Source organism: Delphinapterus leucas, chromosome 20, assembly GCF_059928025.1.
Source record: "Delphinapterus leucas isolate spDelLeu-1000000601 "Yukka" chromosome 20, BTC_Dleu_Yukka2, whole genome shotgun sequence".
Taxonomy (NCBI): domain Eukaryota; kingdom Metazoa; phylum Chordata; class Mammalia; order Artiodactyla; family Monodontidae; genus Delphinapterus; species Delphinapterus leucas.
In genome coordinates this window covers 11,374,984-11,401,607 of record NC_143148.1, presented here as the reverse complement: position 1 = coordinate 11,401,607, position 26,624 = coordinate 11,374,984, and the positions used below count along the sequence as shown (strand labels likewise).

The window sequence follows — 26,624 nt, the reverse complement described above, 5'->3', positions numbered from 1 at the left end:
AGGGCAGAGGTTAAAGGTCTCAGCCAGACCCTTTCCTCTCTGGGCCAAAACAGGAAAATAACTGGTATGTGAGAAAGGAGCACTGGATATCAGGAGCTATGTGTATAAAGTATAAACATTTTACACGCATTAATTTATTTCATCCTTACAGCGGCCTACAGTAGAGAAAGGGATTACTATCTCCACTTTATAGTTAGGAAACTGAGGCTGAGGGGGACAAGTGTCTGCAAAGTCTACACATGTTAATGTTAACACCATATGTGTTCTCTCGAAAGTCCATGGTCTTTACCATTAGGCATCCTGTCACTCAAGCCAGGAAGTGCCTCAGAGCTCATTTCAAATGATAGTAACTGATAGTGAACACTGATAGGAAGTCTGCTGTGCAGGCAGTGTACCAAGCGCTTCATACGTATGGACTCATTGGATCATCACAACACCCTATTATTATTACTATTATTCCCATTTTACAAATGAGGAAACTGAGGCTTGGAGAAGTGAAGTACCTTATTCTGGGTCTCATGGGGCAAGCAGTTTAACTTAAGACTGTTCTAATCCAAGGAGCTGAGGAACCCTGCCCCAGATATCTGTTTGCTTCTATCTTATGAGTTAGAAAATCTCCTTCCAGGCTCCCAGGACCTTTACGCGGCCTTGCTCCCTGGCCTATCCAGGGACCACAACTAACCACAGGCATCTCAGCCCAGAAACCCATTGGGTCCCCCAGAAAACAGAAGTCAGATTCAGAGGGAAAAAATATATATATTTTTTTATTTAAGAAGCTTGAGAGTCTGGTAAGGGAGGGGAAGATAAGAGAGGCTCTGGTGATGGCACTGCGCCCCTCACCCCACCTAGTGCATTATTAACTGGATATGAGCACCTGAGAGTCAGGAAGGGGGTGTCTGGATCCCACAGCGCATGTTAGCTGGAACAGCAAAGTCTGAAAGGAAGAAGCTAAGGGTGAAACCAAGGGGCCCAGGCAGACCCTCCCGCTCTCTCTATGCCCCCACTGGGGACCCAGAAATCCTAATAGTCCTTCTTTGGGAAACTAGAGTTCTGGCCCTGAGGCCCATCCATCCCTCAGACCCAGGAGTCCAGATCCCCAGCACCTTCTCCCTCAGACCCAGGAATCCAGACCTCAGCACCCTCCTCCCCACCAACTGCTCACCTATCTGCTGAGGTTTGGGCAAGTTCAGTTTGCTCATGACCTTGACAAACTCCTCACAGCTGAGGGTGAGCCGAGGGTTTAGAGTCCGCTCCTCCTCCACAGTGGATACTGTGAGTCCTAGTGGCCAAGAGAGGGGGAGGAATGTTGAGCCGTCCAGTGCCTTGGGCCTCCCAGAACTACATTTCCCAGGAGGCCTCAGGGTGCCTTTCTGGCTCAGGACTAACAGATTGCCTTCCCTCCTCAATGGGCACTATGGGAAATGTAGTTTCCCACAGTTCCCTAAGTTCTATGAGGAAGTCCCAGGAAAGCCTATGCCTTCTAGATTCTAGGCATTGTAGTTTCTACATTCACACTCAGTACACCTAAGCACTTGATCTTTTTGGCCAGAGGAGTTCCTGGGAATTGTAGTCTGCAAGCCACAGCAGTTTGGTGCTCCCTCTCAAATAGTAAGTTATGTAAATCCCACACCTCCTCCAGGAAGCCCTCACCATGGTAATCATGAGCAGGGTAGATCAGACAGTCTCCTGGAAGTGTGAAGATCTTTTCATGAACTGAGTGATACAAGGTCTTAGCACAGCCTGGGGAGGGAAAACTCAGAGGTCAGTGGTGCAACAGGATGAGAGGAACTCCCAAATCCCTTCCCTTCAGGAAAAGGAGAGGATAAAAATCACTGTAGCTAAACCGTCTCCCTCATTTTCTGCCAGTAGTCCTTTGATTGGGTAGAGAAGGAGAGGGAAGGGCATTCTAGGCGGGTGGAACAGCATATGCAAAGAATTGGGAAATGGTGAGAATCCAGCATGACTGTAAACAAGGTTAGGATATGACCCTGAAGCACCAAATTCCCTCACTCTGGGGATGCCAAGAAAGGATTCTGGGCAGGGAAAGTGGATGGGAAGATAAGAAACTGAAGACATTAGGCCAAAGAGGAGGATAGAGCCATGGTTCTGACAAGAAGCTCTGAGTCCTAAGTTGGGACAGGGACAAACCTCTCTGGAACGTTCTGCCACCTTTCCTTTCAGCCTAAATCTTTCGATCTCATGACTGTGTTGGGGATGGATAAATGGAAGATTAGGAGCCTCAGAGGGAAAAAGATAGGGACCAAGATGGAGAGATAAGGAAAGAGGAAGAAAGAGGCAGCCTGGGGATCTGGTTACCCACGGCCAGCTCAGCTCGCTGTGGCTCTGTCTCTTCTCTCTCGTCCAGCGTTGCTGGCCTCCTGCAAGGCAGCTAAATCCTCCCAATCTAGTGTCCACCTCACATTCACACACATACTCAAATCTCATACCCTGATATTGTGAAAGTAAACACCCTTCCCGCAGCGAAACCCCTTAATCTAATTGCCCCCAGCAGCTAAACCCCAAATGTAACACCACCTCCTAGCAATTAAACCACTGAATCTAGCAACCTTCTAGCAGCTAAATTGCCAAATCTAACTTCCCCCAGCAGCTAAACCCCTGAATCAAACTCCACATCCCTCCCTGCACCAGCTAAACCCCTTATGGGGGGTTAAAAATATGCCCATGAACACTTTTAAACTCTTCTCTTGAAAATGTGACACATAATTCCCCTTGCCTTGACTTAGTGGTCTGGACTAAGTGACTTGCATTTAATAAATAGGATATGGCAGAACTAACAGAGTTTAACTTCTGAGACAAGCTCATTAAAAAAAAAAAAAAAATTAGGTCTTCTGTCTGTCTGTCTCTCTGATTGTTCCCTCTGGGACAATCCAGCTGCCATGTCATGAAGACACTCAAGCAGCCCTATGGAGAAGTCTGCATTGTGAGGAACTGAGGCCTCCTGCCAACAACCAGCAAGAGCTCACTGGCCACGTCAGTGAGCCACCTTGGAAGTGGATCCTTCAGCCCCAGTCAAGCCTTCGGTCAGCCCTGGCCAGCAGCTTGGTTGCAACCTCACATAAGACCCTGAGCAAGAACCATCCAGTTAAGCTTCTCCCAGAGTCCTAACTCTCAAAACCTGTGTGAGATGATGTTAATCATTGTTTTAAGCCACTAAGTTCTGGGGTGATTTGCTTTACAGCAATAGATAACTAACACACACTCTTGACTCTAACTGTCCCCCAACCACCAACCTCTGAACCCAACTCTCCTCCACTCGGGCACTAAACTCCTTGAATCTAACCCTGACCCCCTAAAAGTCTAACATTCATCCATTCATTCTTGCAGCTGACACTTAAAACCCTGGCACCCACATAACCATACTAAGATCTCGGGCTGGGGAAAGGGGCCTGTGACCTTGCTGGAAGTCTGTCCGCCCACACCCTCGGATAAGCAGGGTATCTCCAGTGAAGGCCATGCTGTGGTCATGCAAGACGAAGGTGACACAGCCTGGGGTGTGGCCCGGGCTGGCCCGGGTCTCTAAGGCCTGGAAGAGAAGGAGAGTACAAAGAGTCACCAATAAGGCTGTGGCTTTACTCTCATGGTGAAACTGGCCTCAGAAGCCCCCCACCCCATCCCATCCCAGGGTCACATCTAGATAACCTCTTTTTGATAAAAAAAATACTGAAGTTAGATCCCGGACTTAAACCTCACTCCAGAGTAAACTCCCCCAAAATTAAAAACTTAAAGCAAGAAAATAAAATCATAAAACAGTGACAACAACAAAAATACAAATAAATATATGATCTCTGGTTAGAGAAGAACATCCATCCCAAAAGTCATAAATCATTAAGGGAAAGATCAATGGTTTGAATTTAAATACATTTGATGTTTCTGAATGGCAACAACATCATAAACAAAACTTAAAGGGAATCAACATGGTGGCAAAATATATTTGTAACACAAATACACCACATAGTAGTCAGTGTACTTTATGTACAAACAGATCTTATAAATCAGTAAGAAAAAGATAAGCACACTAATATAAATATGGAATACTAAACAGGCATTTCAAATTGTCAATGAAATAAAATTCGATGATGCTATACACAAACATTTAATGGCAGGAAAAGATATTTACTATCCCGTAAGTGCAAAAAACAGGTTACAAAGCAACTTATACAATGTCATCTCTTAAAAAAAAATTTACTCATTAACTCAAAATATTTTTTTTCTTTAGGCTTTTCCTGTATTATCTTTTTTTTTACAGTAAACATGTCATTTTATTTATTTATGTATTTTTAAAACATGTCATTTTATAATAAAAAATAAAACACAAAATTCACGATAAACGAAAGATCTAAACATAGAAAACCCAAAAAATTCTAGAAGGAAATATAGAAGAATATATATATTTATAAATACATATATATTTATATATATAAAATCTTGAGGTAGAAATGGTTTTTCTAAGCATGATAGGAAATTCAGAGGCCACAAGGAAAAACAGGAACAGATGTGACCACATAGTTTAACTTCATTACAGAAAAAGACAAAAATCAGAGTGACAAGACGAAAAAACTCAGAGACAACATTAGCACATGTATAAGAGAGTATTAAAAAGTGTGAATAGTCATAATATATAAACAGCCCCTAAGTATCAATAAGAATCCCCAAAGAAAAATGGGCAAAAGAAAAAACCAGGCAATTCATGGTAGAGGGAACAAATAGTCAAAAAACATCTGATAAGATGTTTGATCTTCCTTAAAAGAAAGGAAGGGAAGGAGATATCTAAAAGCCCTATTTTTCACCTAACAGATTGGCAGTTGTCAGAGTTGCTTAGGGTGCTTGAGGCAAACCCTTTCATCCCCTGGGATGTGAGTACAACTCAGTATAGCCATTTTAGAGGACAGCTTAGCAGCGTCTAGCAACATCGTAAATGCACATACTTTCTGACCCCTCAAAGTCACTTCTAAGACTCTGTGGTCGGGTTTCCCTGGTGGCGCAGAGGTTAAGAATCCGCCTGCCAATGCAGGGGACACGGGTTTGAGCCCTGGTCTGGAAAAATCCCCACGTGCCATGGAGCAACTAAGCCTGTGTGCCACAACTACTGAGCCTGCGCTCTGGAGGCCGCAAGCCACAACTACTGAGCCCGCGTGCCACAACTACTGAAGCCCACGTCTAGAGCCTGTGCTCCACAATAAGAGAAGCCACCGCAGTGAGAAGCCCGCGCTCCACAACGAAGAGCAGCCCCTGCTGGCCACAACTAGAGAAAGCCCTGTGCAGCAGCAACAAAGACCCAATGCAGCCATAAATAAATAAATAATAAATAAATTTATATATATATATAAAAAGACTCTGCGGTTAAGAACCCCTGACACATGAACACAAAAACACCATCCAGGGAACCCCGATTATCTAAATTCCCATGCTCAGTTCAGGGAAGCAACTGTAAGAAAAATTTTTATCCCAATGATCTAACAATCACTTAAAAGATTAGTTCCCACTCACATATCACTCCTCCTCTCTTAATAGAGGCCCCTCCCACAAATTAGCATCCTCGTCCAGGTCAGTCATCTGCTAATTGTTGAAGGACACCATGTGCAGACTCTGTTTCGACACCCAATATCCATTCTAACCTTCCCCACTCACAGATCTCCAATTTGGTCTGGGGCATCAGTGTGCCCCGCCAAGCACTTTCCCAGCCTCCCTGACAGCTTGGGTGGCCTCTGGCACAGTCCTCTGGCCAATGAGATCTCAATAAGTCTCCTGAGGATTTCTGGGAAAGCTTTTCCCTTCCTGATAAAAGGGACTGGCACCTGCCCTTTCCACTTCATCTGGCTCTGAACACAAGGTGTGATGGCTGGAGCTGCAGCAGCCATCTTGCAACCATGAAGAAAAAAAAGCCAAGAGAATCCCACAAATGATGGTGCTGCCAAATCGAAGAGAATAGCTACATTCTTCCAAATTTCCTGTTATAGGAGAAAAATAAACTATTTATTTAAGCCACTGTATGGGTTTTTCCGTTACTTTCTGCCAAACACCTTCCTAGCTCAACTACAATAGAAATATATGGGCAATGCAAAACAAGTGCAAAGCAAAATCACAAATCTTGCAAAATCTTGTGGGAAAAACCACATCCCCTGGCCCCCAAAATTAACATTACCTTTTTGCAGTAGAGGGATGATCTTTCACTTTTTATTTTGTATGTTTCCATACTCTCTGAATTTTTTTTTTTTTTAAACAAAAAGCATGGGAGTCTTTTGAACTAAAAAGGGGGATGGATATTCAGGAGTAATGTTCAAAATATTTAACCATAGTTATGGCATGGGTATTGGTCAATCAGAAGGACGTCAGTTGTAAACAACCAGTAGTTAGAGTATATACAGTTGACCTTTGAGTAACACAGGTTTGAACTGTGCAAGTCGACATATAGACAGATTTTTTTCAGTAGTAAATACTACTGTACTACACGATCTGGTTTGGTGAATCTGTGGATGCAGAGGAACCGCAGATAGAAGGACCAACTGGAAGATATACCACAATTTTTTTGTGTGTGTGTGGTATGCGGCCCTCTCACTGTTGTGGCCTCTCCCATTGCGGAGCACAGGCTCCGGATGCGCAGGCTCAGCGGCCATGGCTCACAGGCCCAGCCGCTCTGCAGCATATGGGATCTTCCCGGACTGGGGCACGAACCCCCGTCCCCTGCAGCGGCAGGCGGACTCTCAACCACTGCGCCACCAGGGAAGCCCAATATACCCCAATTTTTGAATGTGGGGAGGGTCAGGGCCCCTAACTTCCTAGGTTGTTCAAGGGTCAATGGTATATGGTATATATAATTGTCTTATGTGTATAAATTGAACAAAATTTTAATATCAATTGAACACAATCCAGCTTGCCACATAGATCAAGATCCCCTAGGCCCTTAGTGACTGAGTCTGCGTCTCAAGTGGCTTTGCTGATTATCAGCCTCCCTGTTTATCTTTCCCTTCTCCAGAATATCTAGAATTTACCCTCTATCAACCCCCATAATCCTGCCCATCTCAGGCCTCTCCTGCTTGGGCCAACTGACAGCATCCTCCCTGGCCTACCAGCCTCTAATCCACCTCCTACATGACCCTGAGGGAGGTTTTCTATCACCCAGATCCAATTTTGTCCCTCTCTGCTCAAAACCCTTCCCCAGCTTCCACTGCCCCCAGGGCAGAGTTCCAGCTCCTCAGCCCCTGCTCTGGTGCCTGCTCACTTTTCTAGCTCCATGTCCTATAACATCCTCCTTTCCCCAGCTACTCTGAACCCCAGAGTCATTTCCAGAAAATAGCACACTTCTCCACACCTCTTTGCCCCTGCAATTTCCTCTTCTCCCATCAGTCCGATCTACCTACTCTTTAGAAGCCTGGCATTGATTACCCTTTTTCCTGTACCAGGCTCTCTTCTAAGCACTTTACATGACTGAACTCATTCAGGCCACACACATCCTTATGAGGTAAGTACCACTCCTGTCCCCATTCTACAGATGAGGAAACTGAGGCACAGGATGAGCATGAACAAACTATAACTATATGCGACAATATGGATGACTCTCACGGACGTAACCATGAGCAAAAAAAAAAAGTGGGCTAGACATAAAGAGTGGAGTGGGGAGGAGTGGGATAAAGTGGGAAATCTCAATGTGCCTGGTACACAGGAAGGGTAAGTGGTATTTCATGAAGCTGAGGTTTCAGTGCTGAATCCAGATGTAAAATATTTCTCTCTTGGTGAGGGCACATGGATTAGTGGTTAGGAGCAGTCTCTGGAGCCGGGTGACATGGGTTCTAATTTTGGCTCTGCTATTACTAGCTGTGTGACCTTGGGCAAGTTACTTCACCTCTCTGGGCTTCTCTGTTCATTTGTAAAATGGGCATAATAACTGTCACCACTTCATAGGGCTATTATAAAGATTAAATTATTTCATGTATGTAAAGCATTTTAAAAATGCCCAGGGAATTCCCTGGCGGTCCAGTGGTTAGGACTCCAAGCTCTCACTGCCATAGGCCCAGGTTCAATCCCTGGTCAGGGAACTAAGATCCCATGAGCTGCGTGATGCAGCCAAAAAAAAAAAAAAAAAAAAAAAAGCCCAACACAATAATTGCTATATTATAAAAATAATAATGCTTTAAAATTCTAAAAACACTGATCTAGTGGAACCACCAGGTCTCCTGGGTTCAATTCCTCGCTCAGCCACTTTCTCAGTATAACTTTTGGGCAAGTCACTTTCCCTCTCTGCACTCCCTCCTCTGTAAAATGGGGAAAATGTTTCTGATCTCACTATGTGGTTAGGAAGGTTTAATGAGATCTATCTGTCAGAAAAGACACAGTGGAGGCTCAAGAGCCAGGTTCAGCCATAGCAATGTTTTGTTTGGACTGCTCGGTAGTTATTAAAAGTCTGAATTTGTTGTTTACCCTTAACATTTGGAAGATTTTTCAAAAATGTATATTTGCAGCTTCTAATTAAAAAAAAAAAAAAAAAGCCTTTACAGTAGACAGACTACATTCCCTAGTGGGTGTCCTCCATAAACGGGGCACACACCCCAACACTAGCCACGGGTCCCACCTCTCCCTGCTCCCAGGAAGTGATATTTGATTCTGAAAACTGTGTGAGATACATGCTGAGAAAATGCACTTTCTCACAATGCTAAGTGAGAAACAAAACACTCAGTATTTGTTAACTATTATTAAGTTATTTATTATTATTATCATCCAATACAGATATATCTGCAATCTACTTCAGTGAACAGCAAAGAGAAGTTTTCAAAGAACAAGTTAAGTAACACCAGGAGGAAACAAGCAGACACATCCAGAAAGTGGGATATTCTGCAAGACAACAGGCTGGGAGCTTCAAAAGTCAATGTCATGGGGCAGAAAGGGTATGAAACTGTTCTAGATTAAAAGAGACTAAATAGACCTAACAGCCAAATGCCATGTGTGAACCTCCATCGGGTCCTGGTTCATATAAGCAGCTGTAAAAATGATGCCTAAGCACTTGGAGAAATTTGAACATGGGCTGGATTTCAGAACTATTTAAGAATTATTGTCTATGTCGTTAGATGTGACAAAGATCTTGTAAAAAGAATGGTTCTCCAAGTGGTGTAGTCGAGGGAACCCTGAGGGTCTGCAAGATCAAAACAATTTTCATAATAGTGTGAAGAGGTCTTTTGCCCTTTCTCACTCTCATTCTCCCCTGAGAGTTCAGTGCAGTTTTCCCAGAAGCTCCATGACTTGTGATGATGTCATCGCTCTGACAGCTGATGGAATGTGTGCTTGTGTATTCTTGTGTTTTAAAAAAAGTCTCACAGGAATAAAGACACAGACCTACTAGAGAATGGACTTGGGGATATGGGGAGGGGGAAGGGTAAGCTGTGACAAAGCGAGAGAGAGGCATGGACATATATACACTACCAAACGTAAGGTAGATAGCTAGTGGGAAGCAGCCGCATAGCACAGGGAGATCAGCTCGGTGCTTCGTGACCGCCTGGAGGGGTGGGATAGGGAGGGTGGGAGGGAGACGCTAGAGGGAAGAGATATGGGAACATATGTATATGTATAACTGATTCACTTTGTTATAAAGCAGAAACTAACACAACATTGTAAAGCAATTATACTCCAATAAAGATGTAAAAAATAAATAAATAAAAATTAAAAATAGTCTCAGTTTCAGCTTCTGATACAGTAAATATGTTTTGCATATCTAAATACTTATTTTTTATTTCTTTTTTTTTTAGCCTCACCACGCAGCTTGTGGGCTCTTAGTTCCCTGATCAGGGATTGAACCCAGGCCCTCCACAGTGAAAGCACAGAGTCCTAACCACTGGATCACCAGGGAATTTCCCATTTCTTTTTAAAATTGAGATATAATTGACATGTAACTAATACAGTAAATATTGCTTGATAGAACCGAGGTAAACAAAAGCTTTTTAGGGCCCTCCATAATTTTTAAGAGGGTTAAGGAATCCTGGGGACCTGGGATTAGTATCTTGAGCAGTACCCCCTCTATATCGCTGTATTTAACAGGCAACACTAACTTTCGGAATCCGCCAACGCTCTTGGGAGCTAGAACGTTCAAATCTCAATCATTGCTTATTAAAACAGTAAATCCATTCTACAGTGAAGCCGTACAAATTTGGCTCACTGTGAATATAAAATGTAAAACCAGTTCAAAAAAAAAAAAAAAAAAGTAAAACCAGTTCAAAAAGCTGTTTGGGGCTTCCTTGGTGGTACAGTGGTTAAGAATCCGCCTGCCAGTGCAGGGGACACGGGTTCGAGCCCTGGTCCGGGAAGATCCCACATGCCACGGAGCAACTAAGCCCGTGCGCCACAACTACTGAGCCTGTGCTCTAGAGCCCGCGAGCCACAACTACTGAGCCCACAGGCCACAACTACTGAAGCCCGCGTGCCTAGAGCCCGTGCTCCGCAACAAGAGAAGCCACTGCAATGAGAAGCCCGTGCACCGCAATGGAGAGTAGCCCCCGCTTGCCGCAACCAGAGAAAGCCCGCGCCCAGCAACGAAGACCCAACACAGCCAAAAATAAATAAATAAAACCAATAAATTTGTATATTAAAAAAAAAAAAGCTGTGTGGCAGTTTCTGCTAAAGTTAAATATGTGTCAGTTCTAAGACTCGGCAAGCCCACTCCCTGGAATTGAGGGTAATGTCCACCAAGAGATTTGTACAAGAATCTTCAGAGTAGCATTATTCATAATAGCTCCAAACTAGAATCAACCATCAAAAGGAGAATGGATATAAATTGTCATCCATTCACACAGTGAAATGCTCTACGTCAGGGGTTGGCAAACTATGGTCGGTGCACCAAATTTGGCCCGCCATCTGCTTTTATAAGAATGACATTTCATGCCACATGAAAATTATTGAAATTAAATTTTCAGTGGCCATAAATAAAGTTTTACTGGAGCCCAGCCATGCTTATTCATGCATTCATTGTCTGTAGATGCTTTCACACCAATAGGAAAATTAAGTAGTTACAACAGGGACCATATGGCCTGCAAAACTGAAAATATTTACCATCTGGTCCTTTACAGAAAAAGTTGGCCAACCACTGCTATACAGCAAAAAAGGAAAGAACTACAATTATATACAATAGTAGGTAGAGTGAAAGAAGCAGACATAAGAGTACACACTGGTTTCTGTTTATAAGGTCCAGAACAGGCAGAACTTATCTATGATTAAGTAAGTCAGAAGAACGGTCTCTTGGTGGGGCTGTCAATGGCCAGGAAGAGGGACAAGGAGGAGTTCTGGGGCGATGGGCATGTTCTGGATCTGGATCTGGGTGGTGGATACTCAAGTATAGACATATGTTAAAATTTACCAAGCTGTACATGTGTAATATGTGCCCCTTTTACTGTATAATATGCATGTTACAATTCAAAATTTTTAAGTGGGAGGAGGAAAATGAGAGGGGAAAAAAAGTGCCCATCTCCAAAGGTTTATAAAGAACTCGGATGAAAACCAAACAAAATGCTGAACAATCATAAAGACAGATAATAACAAGTGGTAACAAGGATGTAGAGGGACTGGAACCCTCATACAACTGGTTATGGGAACATAAAATGGTATAGCCACTTTGGATAACAGTTTTTTTTTGTTTTTTTTGCGGTACGCGGGCCTCTCACTGTTGTGGCCTCTCCCATTGCGGATCGCAGGCTCCGGACGCGCAGGCTCAGTGGCCATGGCTCACGGGCCCAGCCGCTCTGCGGCATGTGGGATCTTCCCGGACCGGGGCACGAACCCGTGTCCCCTGCGTTGGCAGGCGGACTCTCAACCACTGCACCACCAGGGAAGCCCCCGGATAACAGTTTTTGATAGCAGTTTGGCAGTTCCTCAAATTGTTAAACAGAGTTATCATATGATCCAGTAATTCCATCCTAAGTATATACCCAAGAGAGATGAAAACATACATCCACACAAAAACTTGCACATGAATATTCATAGTGGCATAATTCATAAGAGCCAAAAGTGGAAGCAATTCAAATGTCCATCCACCGATGAATGAATAAATAAAATGTGATATATCCATACAACGGAATATTATTCAGCAATAAAAAGAAATGAAACACTGATACATGTTACAACATGGATGAACTTTGAAAACATTATGGTCAGTGGCAAAAGCCAGTCACAAAGGGCTTCCCTGGTGGCGCAGTGGTTGAGAGTCCGCCTACCGATGCAGGGGACATGGGTTCGTGCCCGGGTCTGGGAGGATCCCACGTGCTGCGGAGCGGCTGGGCCCGTGAGCCATGGCCGCTGAGCCTGCGCGTCTGGAGCCTGTGCTCCGCAACGGGAGAGGCCACAACAGTGAGAGGCCCGCGTACCGCAAAAAAAAAAAAAAAAAAAAAAAAGCCAGTCGCAAAGACCACGTAGAGTATGATACCATATTTCTATGCAATGTACAGAATAGACAAATCTATAGAGACAGAAAGTAGGTTAGTGGTTAGTAGCGCACGTGCCCACATGCTGCAACTACTGAAGCCCACGCACCTAGAGCCTGTGCTCCGCGACAAGAGAAGCCCCCGCTCGACGCAACAAGAGAAAGCCCACGCGCAGCAACGAAGACCCAACGACCCAATGCAGCCAAAAATAAATAAATAAATAACCCAAGCACTAAAGCTAAATCTTCCACAGCTAAGCCCTTCCATGTTGATTCACTGAAAACATCACTCATCCAGTTTAACAAAGGGCTCTTCTTGACACAAAACTCCAACCATTTCTAACACCTCTAAGGCTTCTCAACCCAAGAAATGCTTGTTAGCACCTGCTTATTATGTACAGTGTACCTAAATGTACAATGCATTTTCTTTTTTATCTGCTTCCAGAAAAAGGCTTGAAATAAAGAGGCTGTAACCAGTGGAGCTAAACCCTCTGATCCCACCCACAGCCTTTATTTCCCCAAACCATCTGACTCAGTTTAACTGGCCTCATTTAGCAAAACCCTCTAACTTGGAGGTCAAGTCCAAGTGACATTCTGTCCCCAAAGCCAGCCAAACTCTCTAAGTCTTTAGCAACTTTGATCAGGAAAACGTCCTGCCAGCTGTTTCCCCTCCCTCTGAGGGCAACCCTAGCACCCTCCTCACCCATCGTATTACCCTGGGTTGAACTTCTGGCCAGAAACCTGCTGATTCTGCTTGGGGCAAAGAAAGGAGAGGAGGTAGGAACCTTCAGACCATTCCTGTGTGAGGCAATAGCAGGGCTGGGGTTAGGGTGAGGCAAGCAGGCTCCTATAGGGAGCAACATTTAAGGAGGCGCCCACTAGAAGGTGCCAGCCCTGCCTTTGCACCACCCTGAGAATGAGCGCCCCCTTAAATGTTGCGCCCTGGATTCCTCTCTTGCCTCACCCTAGTCCCGGCTCTGGGCAACTGCATGCGCCTTCCTCCAACAGTGGCTCTGGGAAGAGAGGGCTGGGTCTCCCCCTCAGCCATGACCTTGTAATTCCAGCTCCCAGTCAAATTTTATGAGACTCCAGGCCAAAGGAGTTGCCCCAAGGTTATAGGAAACGCCATAGATGTTGTTGACTTAAGGGGATGGGCCAGAGACACATCTGCCCAGAGCCTCTTGGCTCAGTTTTTCACCTGGGTTTATTGCACCCTTCTCCCTGAGACAGAAACTCAGGGATCAGGAGTCCAGGCCCCCAAGCCCCTCTTCCCTTTAGTCCAAAAACTCCAGGCCACCACCCTCTCGGGGACCCAGCATCCAACTCACGAAGCGCCCGAAGTGGATGGGGTCTCCATCTTCAATGTGCATGTCAGCCTGGGCCCCACTAAGGCGGGAGATGACAGACTGGCAGCCGGGGAGTAGGGACCGCAGCAGCCCGGAGCCGGTAATGTGGTCCGCATGGCAGTGGGTATTCACTGGGAGAGAGAGGAGAGCCAGGTCCAGGAGGGCACAGAGAGGACGCAGGATTCCCAGCCCCCAGCCCCCTCCTCCCTCAGACCCAGGAGTCCCGGTCCTAGCTTCCCACTCCACGCTACAGTCCCGCGCCCTCAGGCCCAGGAGCCCGGCCCCCAAACGGACCAGCATACAGCAGCTGTAGCCCCAGTTCCTTGACCAACTGGGCATCCCGATGCGCTGTCTCCAGAACCGGGTCGATCAGAATGGCCTCTCTGGACTCTCTGTCACCCAGGAGGTAAGTGTAGGTGCAGCTCTTGGGCTCAAACATCTGGAAAGGGGGTGGGGACAAGTGAGAGCACAGATTCAGACCCCCCCTTACTGTGGGCCCAGGAGTCCAGGCCTCAACTCCATTCTCTTCCTAAGATCCAGAAGCAGAAGCCCCTGTCCGCCCCCCCTTTTTTTTTTACTTAATGGGTTTATATTTAATATAGTACTTCTCACCATGGAGATGTTACCCGTTAATATAAAAATTTTTTTGTTTTCATTAAACATTAAATCTCTTCTCCATTTCAATGTCAATATAAAGTATTTTTTTACATTAAATCTTTTCTCCATTTCAACGTTAGGTACAACGAATACATTTTCTAAACTTTTTCCCCCACCAAGAGATAAATTTTAATTTTTGACCAACTGTATTTAATATCTAGGTACAATATTAACTTGGGAGATAACGAAACAAAAATCCATTAAAAATATGGAGAAAAGACTCCTCAGTGTTGGCAGAAGGCAGTGACTATAACTAAACAGTGGCAGTTTCCTAGGATTCTGGGCAAGAGTTTTCTTCTTCCTATTGAGAATTCTTAAACTATGAAATATTACTTTTGCAAAGTTCAGCCTTCTCACTTCTTTGACCTTCTTTCTAACTAGCAAATGCAAATTACAGATGGCATTTTTCAGTGCATTATTTGTTGTGAAGAAAACGTTTTGTTTTCCATTTAATATAGTATATCAATTTGTTCCTATTTATAGGGAAACCAAGACTATGAAACTACCCTATTTACTGTTTCTTGGGAACTTTCAGACACCAAAACTCAGTTCTGAACCTCAACAGCACAAAGGTTTTCAGGGCAAGGTTTGATTCAGGAGGTCCTTCAAAGTCACATCTGTCCATTTCTCCTTCGTGCATATACCCCCAAACAAGCACAAATGCCTGTAATACTGAGAAAGAGAGCGATTGCATCTCTGGCTTCTACTGCTTCAACAACAGGCAGCACCAAAAGCAATGAAAAGAGAACTGGGAACAATTGTGTTGAAACTAAGATCATGATGTTGAGATCTTGAGGTGACTGGTTCTTAAAGGCTGAAGGTTTCAAAGAAAGCGGTATTTGTTTAATTCTATCAGTTCAGGATGCTGAGGCTTAAGAGGTTCCACGTGACAGCGCCTTCAAGTTAGCAGCCATTACAGGAATCCCCCTGCCCGGAGTCAGGAGTCTGGGACCCCAGCACCTTACTCCGTCGGAACCAATGAGTCCCAACTTTCATCCATCCCCAAACCTGGGTCCCCGTCATCCTCTTCTGTAATGGAAGCAAGAGTCCAGCCCGAAGCCCAGATCGGGGTCCCAGATCTGGGACCCAGATCACTCCCCTTTAAAGGACGCAAGAGTCTAGCCCTACACCCCTTTCCGCAAAGGTCCAGGCGTCAGGGCCCGGGTATCTCTCCGGATTTAAAGGACCCAGGAGTTCCACCCCTGCCGCCACCCAGGATCCAGTAATCTCGCTCCCCGGTCCAGCCACTGCGAACCTGCCGTAGGAGGATGGGGGCTCCAGACTCGCTGTATTGACTGAGCTGCCGCCCAGCGACCCTCAGTGCAGACCCCGCCATCGCGCCCGAGGCTGGAGACGGAGCGGTGCCAGCGGAAGCCGAACGCACCCAAGGCTGAACCCCGGAGGGGCGGGGCGGGGCGGGGGCATGGGCGGGGCCCGCCTTAAAGGGGCCACAAGTGCCTGGGGCCGAGGGCGGGGCGGAGCGGAGCAGAACCAGGCTGAGGACCGATGGGGAGACTTTAGAGACGGAGAAGACAGGAAGACTCAGAGGAACAAAGAACAATCACCTCACACCAGTCAGAATGGCCATCATCCAAAAGTCTACAAACAATGCTGGAGAGAGTGTGGAGAAAAGGGAACCCTCCTAAAGGCTGGTGGGAATGTAAACTGGTACAGTCACTATGGAGAACAGCATGGAGGTTCCTTAAAAAACTAAAACTAGAGCTACCATATGATCCAGCAATCCCACTCCTGGGCATATATCTGGACAAAACTATAATTTGAAAAGATACATGCACCCCAATGTTCATAGCAGCACTATTTACAATAGCCAGGACACGGAAGCAACCTAAATGTTCATCGATGGAGGAACGGATAAAGAAGATGTGATATATATATACAATGGAATATTACTCAGCCATAAAAAAGAATGAAATAATGCCATTTGCAGCGACATGGATGGACCTAGAGATTATCATACTAAGTGAAGGAAGTCAGAGAAAGACAAATATCATATGACATCACTTATATGTGGACTCTTAAAAAATGATACAGATGAGCTTACTTACAAAACAGAAACAGACTTCAAAAACAAATTCATGGTTACCAAAGGGGAAAGGTGGGGGTGGGGGTGGGGTGGGATAAATTAGGAGTTTGGGATTAACATACGCACACTACTATATATCAAATAGATAAACAACAAGGTCCTACTGCATAGCACAGGGAACTCTACTCAATATTTTGTAAAAACCTATATGGGAGAAGAATCTGAAAAAGAATGGATGTATGCATATGTATAACTGAATCCCTTTGCTGTGCACCTGAAACTAATACCACATTGTAAATCAACTATACTCCAATATAAAATAAAAATTAATTTTTTAAAAAACCAGAGAAACAAAGAACAGGGAGATGCTCAAAGGGCGAGGGAGACACACTGGGAGAAGCACAGACTTCTCTCCCTGGAGAAGGAGAAACCCAACAAGAGACCCCAATACACTCATAGCCCCAGGGCCATTTTATAGGAAAAGCAGGTGGTTGGACCTTCATTGTTACAAAGAAAAAAACGTTTGGTTCAATGTCATTAGTGTCTTGAGGGGCTGTTGGTTGAGTGCCTGGTCCCAGAACAAGAGATTATCCCATTAAACTTTATTTAAAAATCACTTAAGTATTTTACCAGGAATGTTTATGTCTTCCCAGGAAGAAATCATTAAAAAAAATAATTTTCCACGATGTCTTGTAAAATCAGATTGGGGATCATTTGGCTTCTCTTGGAATGTGAACCTCTAAAAATGGCTTTTGTTCATTTACACCAAGGACCTAGAGTTGAGACAATGTCTAGTCATGGGCTGTCTGAAAGCTTGCTCTTTGGAATCATATCAGTAGTGAGAGTAGGGCATCCCACTCTTGTCTGGAGGATCTAAGTCACTTTGTCACAGATACAGAAGGCCAACTGTGCCACACCATTCGATATAAGGGACTTGCACATTTGCCAATTTTGGTATCCATGGGGGTCCTGGAACTAACCCCCTGTGGATACCAAGGGAAGACTGTGACTCTCCCTGTGTTTGGGGAGACAGCCAGTACTCCCTCTGCAGTCCTCTACCCTTAGCTACAGCAAATCAATAAAACCCAACTTTGCCAGACTTCTAGTATATTCCTGGTGGGCTTTATCAGGGGAGAGACTCAGGGAGCCACTCAGAGACAAGGAAGATGCTGAGACTCAGTGATAACAAAGAGAGAGAGAGAGAGATCTGGAGAGACTTTCAGAGATACATTGGGAGATACAGAATTGAAATGGGGTGTCTGTCAAAGAAATATGGTCACTTAGATACACTCGAAGATTCCAGGAGATCGTGGAGGTGGGAGGAGATGTGGGGAGCAGGGAGCATTAGAGAGGGGAGAAATGTACAGGGAGAAGGACAGAATCTCTCAGAACAGGGAAACACCAAGAGAGGGGAGAAACAGGCAGAAAGAAAAGCTCAGACTCAAGGAGAGAACTTGGTTCAGTTATTCCTCACATTGAGGTCTCCTGAACGTCTGGTTCAAGCTGAGCGAAACTGGAGACCCAGAGGTGAGTCCTCAGTCTGGTTGGTCTGGTTGGTGGGGGAAAGAGGTGCAGACATCAGGGCTAAAACAAGGAGAGGTGCAGGGATTGCCTGGAGCTCAGGGGAGAGAGAAGCCAGGAAAACAGGGACTCTGAGGCACACTTTACTGTGAGGGTCCCCCAAATAAGACCTCTCCACCCTGGGGCCCATTCCTAATTGTTTCTGCAGGATTGGTAGACGCTTACTTGTCCCTTGAAGGCGTGCACACCCTCTGGGGATTTTGTAGAGTCAGCTGCGAGTTATCCTAAGAGTTAGAAACTGGTATCACCCTTCCCAAATGTGTGACCTCAGGCTCAAAACTAAACTCTTCTGGGCTTCTCTTTTTTCATCTGTAAATTGTGGTTGAAAATAGTTCCTCCCTCACTGTGAAGATCTAAGAAAAGATACATGTGGGGACTTCCCTGGCGGTCCAGTGGTTAAGACCCTGAGCTTCCACTGAAGGGGACACAGGTTCAATCCCTGGTCGGGGAACTAAGATCCCACATGCTGCACAGCCAAAAAAGAAAAAAAAAAAAAAAAAAAGATACACACACCCCAATGTTCATGGCAGCATTATTTACAATTGCCAAGATACGGAAGCAACCTAAGTGTCCTTCACATGAATGGGTAAAGAAGAGGTGGTATATATATACAATGGAATACTACTCAGCCATAAAAAAAGAATGAAATTTTTCCATTTGCAGCAACACGGATGGACTTGGAGGGCATTATGCTAAGTGAAATAAGTCAGACAAAGAAAGACAAATACTGTATGATATCACTTATATGTGGAATCTGAAAAATACAACAAACGAGTGAATATAACAAAAAAGAAGCAGACTCACAGATATAGAGAACAAACTAGTGGGTCCAGTGTGGGGAGGGAGGGCAAGATAGGGGTAAGAGGTTAAGAGGTACAAACTACTAGGTATAAAATAAGCTACAAGGATATATCTTACAACAGGGGAACATAGCCAACATTTTATAATAACTATAAAGGAGTATAACCTTTATAAATTGTGAGTCACTAGATTTTACACGTGTGATTTATATAGTATTGTCAGCAACTATACTTCAATTAAAAAAAGAAAAGATCCAATGAGTTCACACATACAAAGAGTTTGGGAGAGGACCTGGCACAGAACAATTGCTCAGGTGTTGTGCTCTCAGGGAGGTGGCTATCACTATTTCATCGTCATCCGTGACTCCTTCCTCCTCTTGCTACTTCCTCCCAATTCATTACTAAGCCCTGATGAATTAACCTCTCCAACCAGACCACTTTTCCCTCATCACGCCCTCTGCCCCAGTCAAAGAGGCAGCAAAGCATAGATGCAAATTACATGGATTCCAGGGTCAGGCTGCAAGTGTTCAAATCCTGGCCCTGCTATTTCCTGGCTGAGTGACCTTGGATAAGTCTTAATGCCTCATTTTTATCTCTGTACAATGGAGATGATAGTAGCGTCTCCTCTTGAAAAACTGCTGTCAGCATTAAATGAATGAACATATATAAAACACTCAAGACAGCTTCTGACATATATCAGATGCTGTAATTAATAACATAATTATCATATAATATAATTATCGATATCATATAATACTATAATTATCATAGTACTTTTAAATAATTACTAATATAATTAATATATAACAGCCGCCTCACTGGCTTCTGTCTTCCACTCCACCTCCCTGTAATCCATTTTCCATGCAGCAACCAGTGAACCTTTTAAAATGTCAATGAAGACACTGAAAAGTCAAAGCAAACAAATTCAACTTGTGGGTCTTGTTTAAGTACTGACTGAAACAAACCAAGTGTAATAAAAAGATTTTTATGGGATATGAGGTCTGGTATATAGCTTCAAAATCATCTGGGAGGAGTGAGTGGGGAAATGAGCCCAAATAATCCTTCCGTATAACTCCCACGGCTCCCAGGGTTCGCCAGACCTTGTGGATTATCAGACTGAAGACCCACCCATGCGGGGGTGGTTTATGGGCCCTTCACGGTCATTCCTGTACGGGGCGGGAAGGTGCACCATCACTTCCCGGGGGAAGGGTGCCAAGCAAGCCACCCCGGGCCTGGCACCAGGAGCTCCAGCGGGGAACAAGGGGGCCCGGGCACCTGGAGACCGCCGCCCTCCCGGCCCCAGGGTCGTAGCATTAGGGTGGGAGGGGCGGAGAATCCAGAATCACCCAGCAGCGAAGAGTGCCGGGCGCTGTGCAAATAACGTGACTTTTACTGGGCATCAGCTCGCTCTGAACCCGTCCCGCTCCCTCCCTCTCTCGAGGAAACAGCTAGCCTTTACTTGCCAGTGCCTTGAGGGGTAGAATAGGCAGCGGGCTCTTGAAACTGATTCGGGAGACGGAACTCAAGCTCCGAGCGGAATTCTCGAAAAGAACGGGGACAAACAAAAGGGAAGTTGTCTCAGAAATCTCTTGAGTTAGGTTTTCCAGTGTTAACTCCTGCACGTGCTTGACTCCAGTCAGCCGCCGTAGGCCCTGCAAGCCTCGGCACACTTTCCTCCGGTCCCTCAGCCGGTATTGCTCACCAACTGGCTTGCCTTGCGCACCCACCCCCTCCTTCCATGCCGTCTCCCCCGCTGCAGCCTCCGCGGGCCGGACCGCGCATGCGAACTAACGCCCCCACCGGCCCGGCGGAGGAGGAGGGAATGGAAATGAGGCTGGGCCCAGCAGCTAGCGCGCGCTCCCCCCCTGCCCTCCCATCTCAGGGCGCGCGCCGGGCGGTGCAGAGTCCGAAGGCAGCGCCGCAGTGGCCGCGGCCCCCGAGGCAGGGGCCCGGAGCCCCGCCCCCAGGGAGGAGCCGCCCGCAGGTGAGGGGGCAGCGGTCCGGGCACAGACGCCAGCGTCTTCGGGAAGTAGACTGGGGGTGCTGATCGCCAGAACTCCCGGAACGGCGGAGGGTCCTGATGCATAGGTTCTGGAGGGGCTGCATGGGCGCCTGAGCCTTGGGAGGGTGCATTGGTGCCCGAATGCCATGATCCCAAGGGGTGCGTGGAGGCTCGGATGCTTGGGACCTCGAGGGAGAAGTCCATTAGGGGGTCTCTGAATCGCAACACACGAGCCACGCTCTTTCTGTGTCTTCCTCCAGGTCTCCCCTCTACCCTCCACGGTTCCAGCTCCACGCAGGGGTTGAAAATTAGTGACAAGAAGAAGGCAGTTCACGCGCCGTCAATGGACTGAGGCTAAGCCAAGAGCCGGGTAAAGCTACCTCTTCGATGTGAATCCCGCCCACTGAGCTCGTAGGCCCCTCCCCTGGGACAGAGTTGCTGAGCAACCGACTTTGGGTCTTATTAGTATAGCTCCACCCATCCCCGTCTTAGGTTCCTCGGCCGGTTCCGCCCACTCTGGACATAGGCCCCGCCTGCTCCGCGCTCTGGGGCGGCTGGGAGTTAGTTATAGAGGCCCCGCCCACTCCGCTCGAAGGCTCAAACGCTGAGGCTAAGTTCCAAATAGACTGCTTCTGGGTCGGGTTTGCATAACCCCGCCCATTGTGCCCTTAGGCTCCGCCCACCCTCGCCTTATAGGACCCCAGACTTAAATAGACCCTGCTCCTAAACATACTGACCCTTGATTGTTAGGCTCTCAGCCCTTCCCCCAACAGCCTGATAAACACCGGCGTCGCCCCCTATCCCACCCTAGGCCCTCCCTCTAGGTTTCTGGGCCAGCAAGATGCTGGAGCGGGATGCTGAGTCTGTGGCCCGGGGCACCGATCCTAGTCCCACTGGCAAGGAGCCTGTGACCAAAGGAGAAGGTGAGGGCGGCTCCACCTGTGAGCAGGGGGCATTCTCCAGGAACTGGGGCCAAGAGAATCGTATGTTGAGGGAATCTCAGGGTGAAGTTTTGAAAGCCCAGGGTGATAACCATTTCGGATCCCCAAGAACGCCAAGCTCTGGGGAATCCTCCAGGTTATCTTGGAGGGACCCCTCATTTCTAGGGGAGGTGACATGCGGGATTTCAGGGTGATCACTTGGGAAGATACTAGAAACGGACACTTTAGTAGCTTTGGGGAAGCCTTAGCTCTGGGGTTCCAGCGAGGTAACCCTTTGGAGCCCCTTAGGATGATGCATGGCAGGGGGTGAGAAGCAGGAACATGCCATTTGGGGAATCTCAGTATGACCCTTGAGGTGTCCAGACACACTAGAATGTCAAGGTCGAGGGGGAGCCTGGTGTAGACTCAGGGCGTTGGCTGCTTCCTGGAGCCCACCAACCCTCCTGTCCCCTAGCTCCCTACCAGGGCTCGCCGCAGAAACCCAGCCAGTCGGTTCCAGGGCCCGCCACGTCCGCGGGGGCGCCTTCCCGACCCCGCCGGCGGCCCCCGCCCCAGCGCCCGCACCGCTGCCCCGACTGTGACAAGGCCTTCTCGTACCCGTCCAAGCTGGCCACGCACCGGTTGGCACACGGCGGCGCCCGCCCCCACCCATGCCCTGACTGCCCCAAGGTCTTCTCCTACCCCTCCAAGCTGGCAGCCCACCGCCTCACGCACAGCGGCGCCCGTCCGCACCCGTGCCCGCACTGCCCAAAGGCCTTCGGCCACCGCTCCAAGCTGGCAGCCCACCTCTGGACCCACGCGCCCACCCGCCCCTACCCATGCCCCGACTGCCCCAAGTCCTTCTGCTACCCCTCCAAGCTGGCGGCCCACCGCCATACGCACCATGCCACCGACGCCCGTCCCTATCCTTGCCCGCACTGCCCCAAGGCTTTTTCATTCCCCTCCAAACTGTCCGCCCATCGCCTATGTCACGACCCCCCGACGGCGCCGGGCAGCCAGGTCACCGCCCGGCATCGCTGCTCCAGCTGCGGCCAGGCGTTTGGCCAGAGACGCCTCCTACTCCTTCACCAACGCAGCCACCACCAGGCCGAAAGCCCAGGGGAGCGGGAGTGAACCCTCCCTTTGGCTCACTGGCTCCCCGTGCTGCCAGCCCCGGTCAATAAAGAGGTGGCATCTCTGAGCCAGGCTGTATGGACTTGCCTCTTCCAGGTAGCCGGAAGGGAGGTTGGCCCCCACACTGGGCTCAGACTTAGCAGGAGGAACTCGTTTCTGGGAGGGGAAAACATCACCCACAGAGTTAGCACTGGGCCCCAAACCATGGTCCTGGAGGTGGCTCTGGTTTTTCACACCTCTTCATATGGCAAAGGTTCAACACCTGCTAGCACCCTGTACTGTTGAGGAGCGTGGCGAGACAGGCGCTCCTCAATGTTGTGAGTTTAAACTAGTGCCTCCGCTTTGGCCACTGAGTGTATGTATAAAAAATTTTAAATGCACGCATGCTCGTGTCAACGATTCCACTTCTAGGAATTTATCCTATAGATAAGCACGTGAAAAAAGGTATAAGATTAAGGATGTTCACTGCAGTGCGATGGCAGCGGCCAAAGATGGGAAACAACCCGAGTGCCCATCAATAGGGGACCCGCTAACGAATTTACAGTACAGCCAGAGAATGGAAGATGTAGCTGTAGGGGAAAAAAGTCAGCTCTACATGTACTGACATGGAAGTATTCCCGAGATAAGCTAAATCATAAAAGCAAGAACAAGGGGTGTATACCAGTAGAGTAAAAACAATTTTAAGGCCAAGCTTTGGAGCCAGCCCTGACCCACTAAAGAGCCGCAGGGCCTTGGACAAGCTTGTCACTTCTCTGAACTCAGATGCCTTATCTATAAAATGGGAGGGTTTTTTGTTTTTTAATTTGGCCACGCTGCGGGTTTTTAAATTTGGCTGTGGCTTGCGGGATCTTAGTTCCCTGACCAGGGATCGAACCAGGGCCTCGGAAGTGAAAGCACCAAGTCCTAACCACTGGATCGCCAGGGAATTCCCAAATGGGAGTATTATAAGGCCTTTACAAGCATCTTCTCAGGCAAAGATGGTTCCCCTCTTGGAGCCTGTTTCTCCTGCTATAAAACAAGGATGACTGAGCTAACATAGGACTGCTCTTCGTTCTACAGATATGAATTGAGCAGGTACCGTGTGCCGGGCCCTGCACAGGGTGTTAGGAGCACAGCAGTGAACAAGACAGACCTGGTCTAGTGAGGGAGGTGGACACCGACCAAGTAGTGGCAAACACAAAGTAAAGAAGCCAAGTCCACTTTGAACAATAAGTAGGGGAGCCTTGCCTCCCTTCATACCAAGAATTATTACAAAGCTGTAGTAATAGGACGGTGGTGCTGGCTTGGGAATAGGCTAGTGGGAGGGCACTGAGAGCTCAGGAACAGACCTGCGCTTACGAGGTGCTAATAGGAGGCGGTCCCCACCTGTAGATCAGAGGTTGGCAAGCTTTTCCTATAAAGGGCCAGACAGTAGATCTGTTTAGATTTTGCAGGCCATACTGCGTCTGCCACAACTACCCGGTGCTGCTGTTGTAGCGCAAAGGCAGACACATGCATTGTGATATGTGGACGAGCGTGGCCGTGTTCCGATAAAACTTTATTTACAAAAACAGTAGGTGAGGGCTTCCCTGGTGGCACAGTGGCTGAGAGTCCGCCTGCCGATGCAGGGGGCACGGGTTCGTGCCCCGGTCCGGGTAGATCCCACATGCTGCGGAGTGGCTGGGCCCGTGAGCCATGGCCGCTGAGCCTGCACGTCCAGAGCCTGTGCTCCGCAACAGGAGAGGCCACAACAGTGAGAGGCCCTCGTAATGCAAAAACAAACAAACAAACAAAACAAAACAAAAAAACAGTAGGTGGGCTGGATTCTGCCTATGGAGTGTAGTTCGCCAGCCCCAGCTATAGATGAGTGGGGAAAGGATAGCTAATCTGTGAATGAGCTGAGAGATAGGGAAGAAAATTAAATGAGACCCTGTGGTAGGCAGAATAATGGTCCCCCAAAGATATCCACATCCTAATCCCCAGAACCTGTGAGTGTGTTGGCTTCCACACAGCAGAAGGGACTTTGCTTATGTGATGAAGGATCAGCTCTTAAGATGGGAGATTATCCAGATTATTCCAGTGGGCCCAGTGTAATCACAAGGGTCCTTACATGGGAAAGAGGGAAGCAGAGGAGTCAGAGGAGATGTGCCAATGGAAGCAGAGACTGGAGTGAGGCGGGACCGCAGGTCAAGGAATGCAGTCAGCTTCTAGAGGCTAAAAAAAGGCAAGGAAATGGGTTCTCCCCTAGAGCTTCCAGAAGGAACACAGCAAAATAAAAATTTAAATAAGTAGATAAATAAAATAAAAAATAACACTAAAATAATTTAAAAAGACAGAAGGAACACAGCCTGGCCAGCACCATGATTTTAGCCCACTCAGACTGATTCTGCACTACTGACCTCCAGGACTATAAAATAAATTTGTGTTGTTTAAAGCCTATGATTTTGGTAATGTGTTACAGCAACATAGAAACTAATGAGGCTCTCTACCTCACAGCATACACAAAAATTAGTTTCTAGTGATTTAAGATCTAAGTCTGAAACACAAAACTCCAGAGCATTTAGATGGAAATAAAGGAGAATCCCTTAGTAACCTCATAGGCAGAGAAAGTATCTTTAAGACACAAAAAGTACAGATCGTAGAGGAAAAGACTGGTAAATTTGATCATAAGCAAACCAAGATACAACGATGATAGAGAGACAGTATTATGAGGGTAGACCTGGCAAATACGGTTAGATATAGAGGGTGAGAGGAAAGGCCTTCTTGAGGAGCTATTGTTCAGAGCTCAGATCTGAAAGCTGTGGAGGATGGAATGAGAGATGGTTTGTGGAATCTCCAGCATGAGGCTGGAACCAAGCAGACAAATGGAAATCAGGGGGCCTCAGGATTGCAGGCTGCTCAGCAAGGCCCTTGCAGTGGGGTGGGGTGGGGGCAGCGGAGGGGCAGGCTCCCTCCCCCAAAGCCAGCAGTATGGCTTGTGTCCATATTTACCATGGAGCTGCCCCGTAAGATTTCCTCCAAAGTGACCCCACCACCATCAACGTTTCAAGGACACAAACTCATCTTGGGGGTGTCCATCTGGCCCAACCTTACTTTGTCCAGATGGGAAAGCTGGGTGCAGGAAGGATGGGATTTGCCTGCAACCAAGCAAGGGGCAGTGCTGAGTCAGGGTGGATCCTGGGTTTTCCTGGTACCCCGCCCAACACCCTGCTACTCCTTGCACTTGTCCTGCCTGAAGACCTCTGCACTTGCTTTTCCTCTGCCTGGAATGGTTCCCCCAGAACCTCCCTTACTTCTCCCAAGTCCCTGCAGACAGGTGAGTCCTCTGAGACACCTTCCCTGATGACCCGATCACTCTCATCACTGTGTAACGCTGCCTGGCTCTTTCTGCTCACACAGCATTTATCGCCACCCCACACTGCGGGACACTTGCCGTCTCTCTCCCCCAGCAGAATGTCAGCCCCGTAAGAGCGGGGGACTCGTGCCTGTTTTTTCACTCTGCAGCCCCACTGTCTCACACATGGTGGGTGTGGTTGGCAGAAAAATGGCCTCCCAAAGATGCCCACATCTTAATCCCTGGAACCTACAGATATGTTATGTGGCAAAGGTTGAATTAAGGCAGCATAAGGAATGAAGGTTGCTAAGTGGCCGGCTTTAAAACAGGAAGATTATCCCAGGTTATCCGGCTGGGCTCAGTGTAACCACAGGAAGAGTCAGTGTCAGAGTGACACAGCGTGAGAAAGACT

At 47.3% G+C, this 26,624-nt stretch overlaps 3 protein-coding genes across 3 annotated transcripts; 1 reads left to right on the top strand and 2 right to left on the bottom strand.

The window, feature by feature from the left end:
• Positions 1 to 736: 736 nt before the first annotated feature.
• ETHE1 (ETHE1 persulfide dioxygenase) lies at positions 737 to 15,812 on the bottom strand. The gene is made up of 7 exons (XM_022585508.2): positions 15,674 to 15,812; positions 14,056 to 14,200; positions 13,744 to 13,892; positions 3,415 to 3,544; positions 1,651 to 1,740; positions 1,163 to 1,279; positions 737 to 934 (listed from the first exon to the last, which is right to left on the bottom strand). The coding sequence occupies exons 1-7, from the start codon at positions 15,752 to 15,754 to the stop codon at positions 882 to 884; spliced, it is 765 nt and encodes a 254-aa protein (XP_022441216.1). The 5' UTR covers positions 15,755 to 15,812; the 3' UTR covers positions 737 to 881.
• On the bottom strand, positions 14,207 to 15,657 carry LOC111180792 (small integral membrane protein 30-like). The gene has a single exon (XM_022585511.2). It carries the CDS (start codon positions 15,195 to 15,197, stop codon positions 15,030 to 15,032), a length of 168 nt encoding a protein of 55 aa, XP_022441219.1. The 5' UTR covers positions 15,198 to 15,657; the 3' UTR covers positions 14,207 to 15,029.
• Positions 15,813 to 21,110: 5,298 nt separating the features above from the next.
• ZNF575 (zinc finger protein 575) lies at positions 21,111 to 23,279 on the top strand. Its single transcript, XM_022585509.3, has 3 exons — positions 21,111 to 21,215; positions 21,657 to 21,768; positions 22,241 to 23,279. The coding sequence occupies exons 2-3, from the start codon at positions 21,687 to 21,689 to the stop codon at positions 22,897 to 22,899; spliced, it is 741 nt and encodes a 246-aa protein (XP_022441217.1). The 5' UTR covers positions 21,111 to 21,215; positions 21,657 to 21,686; the 3' UTR covers positions 22,900 to 23,279.
• Positions 23,280 to 26,624: the final 3,345 nt, after the last annotated feature.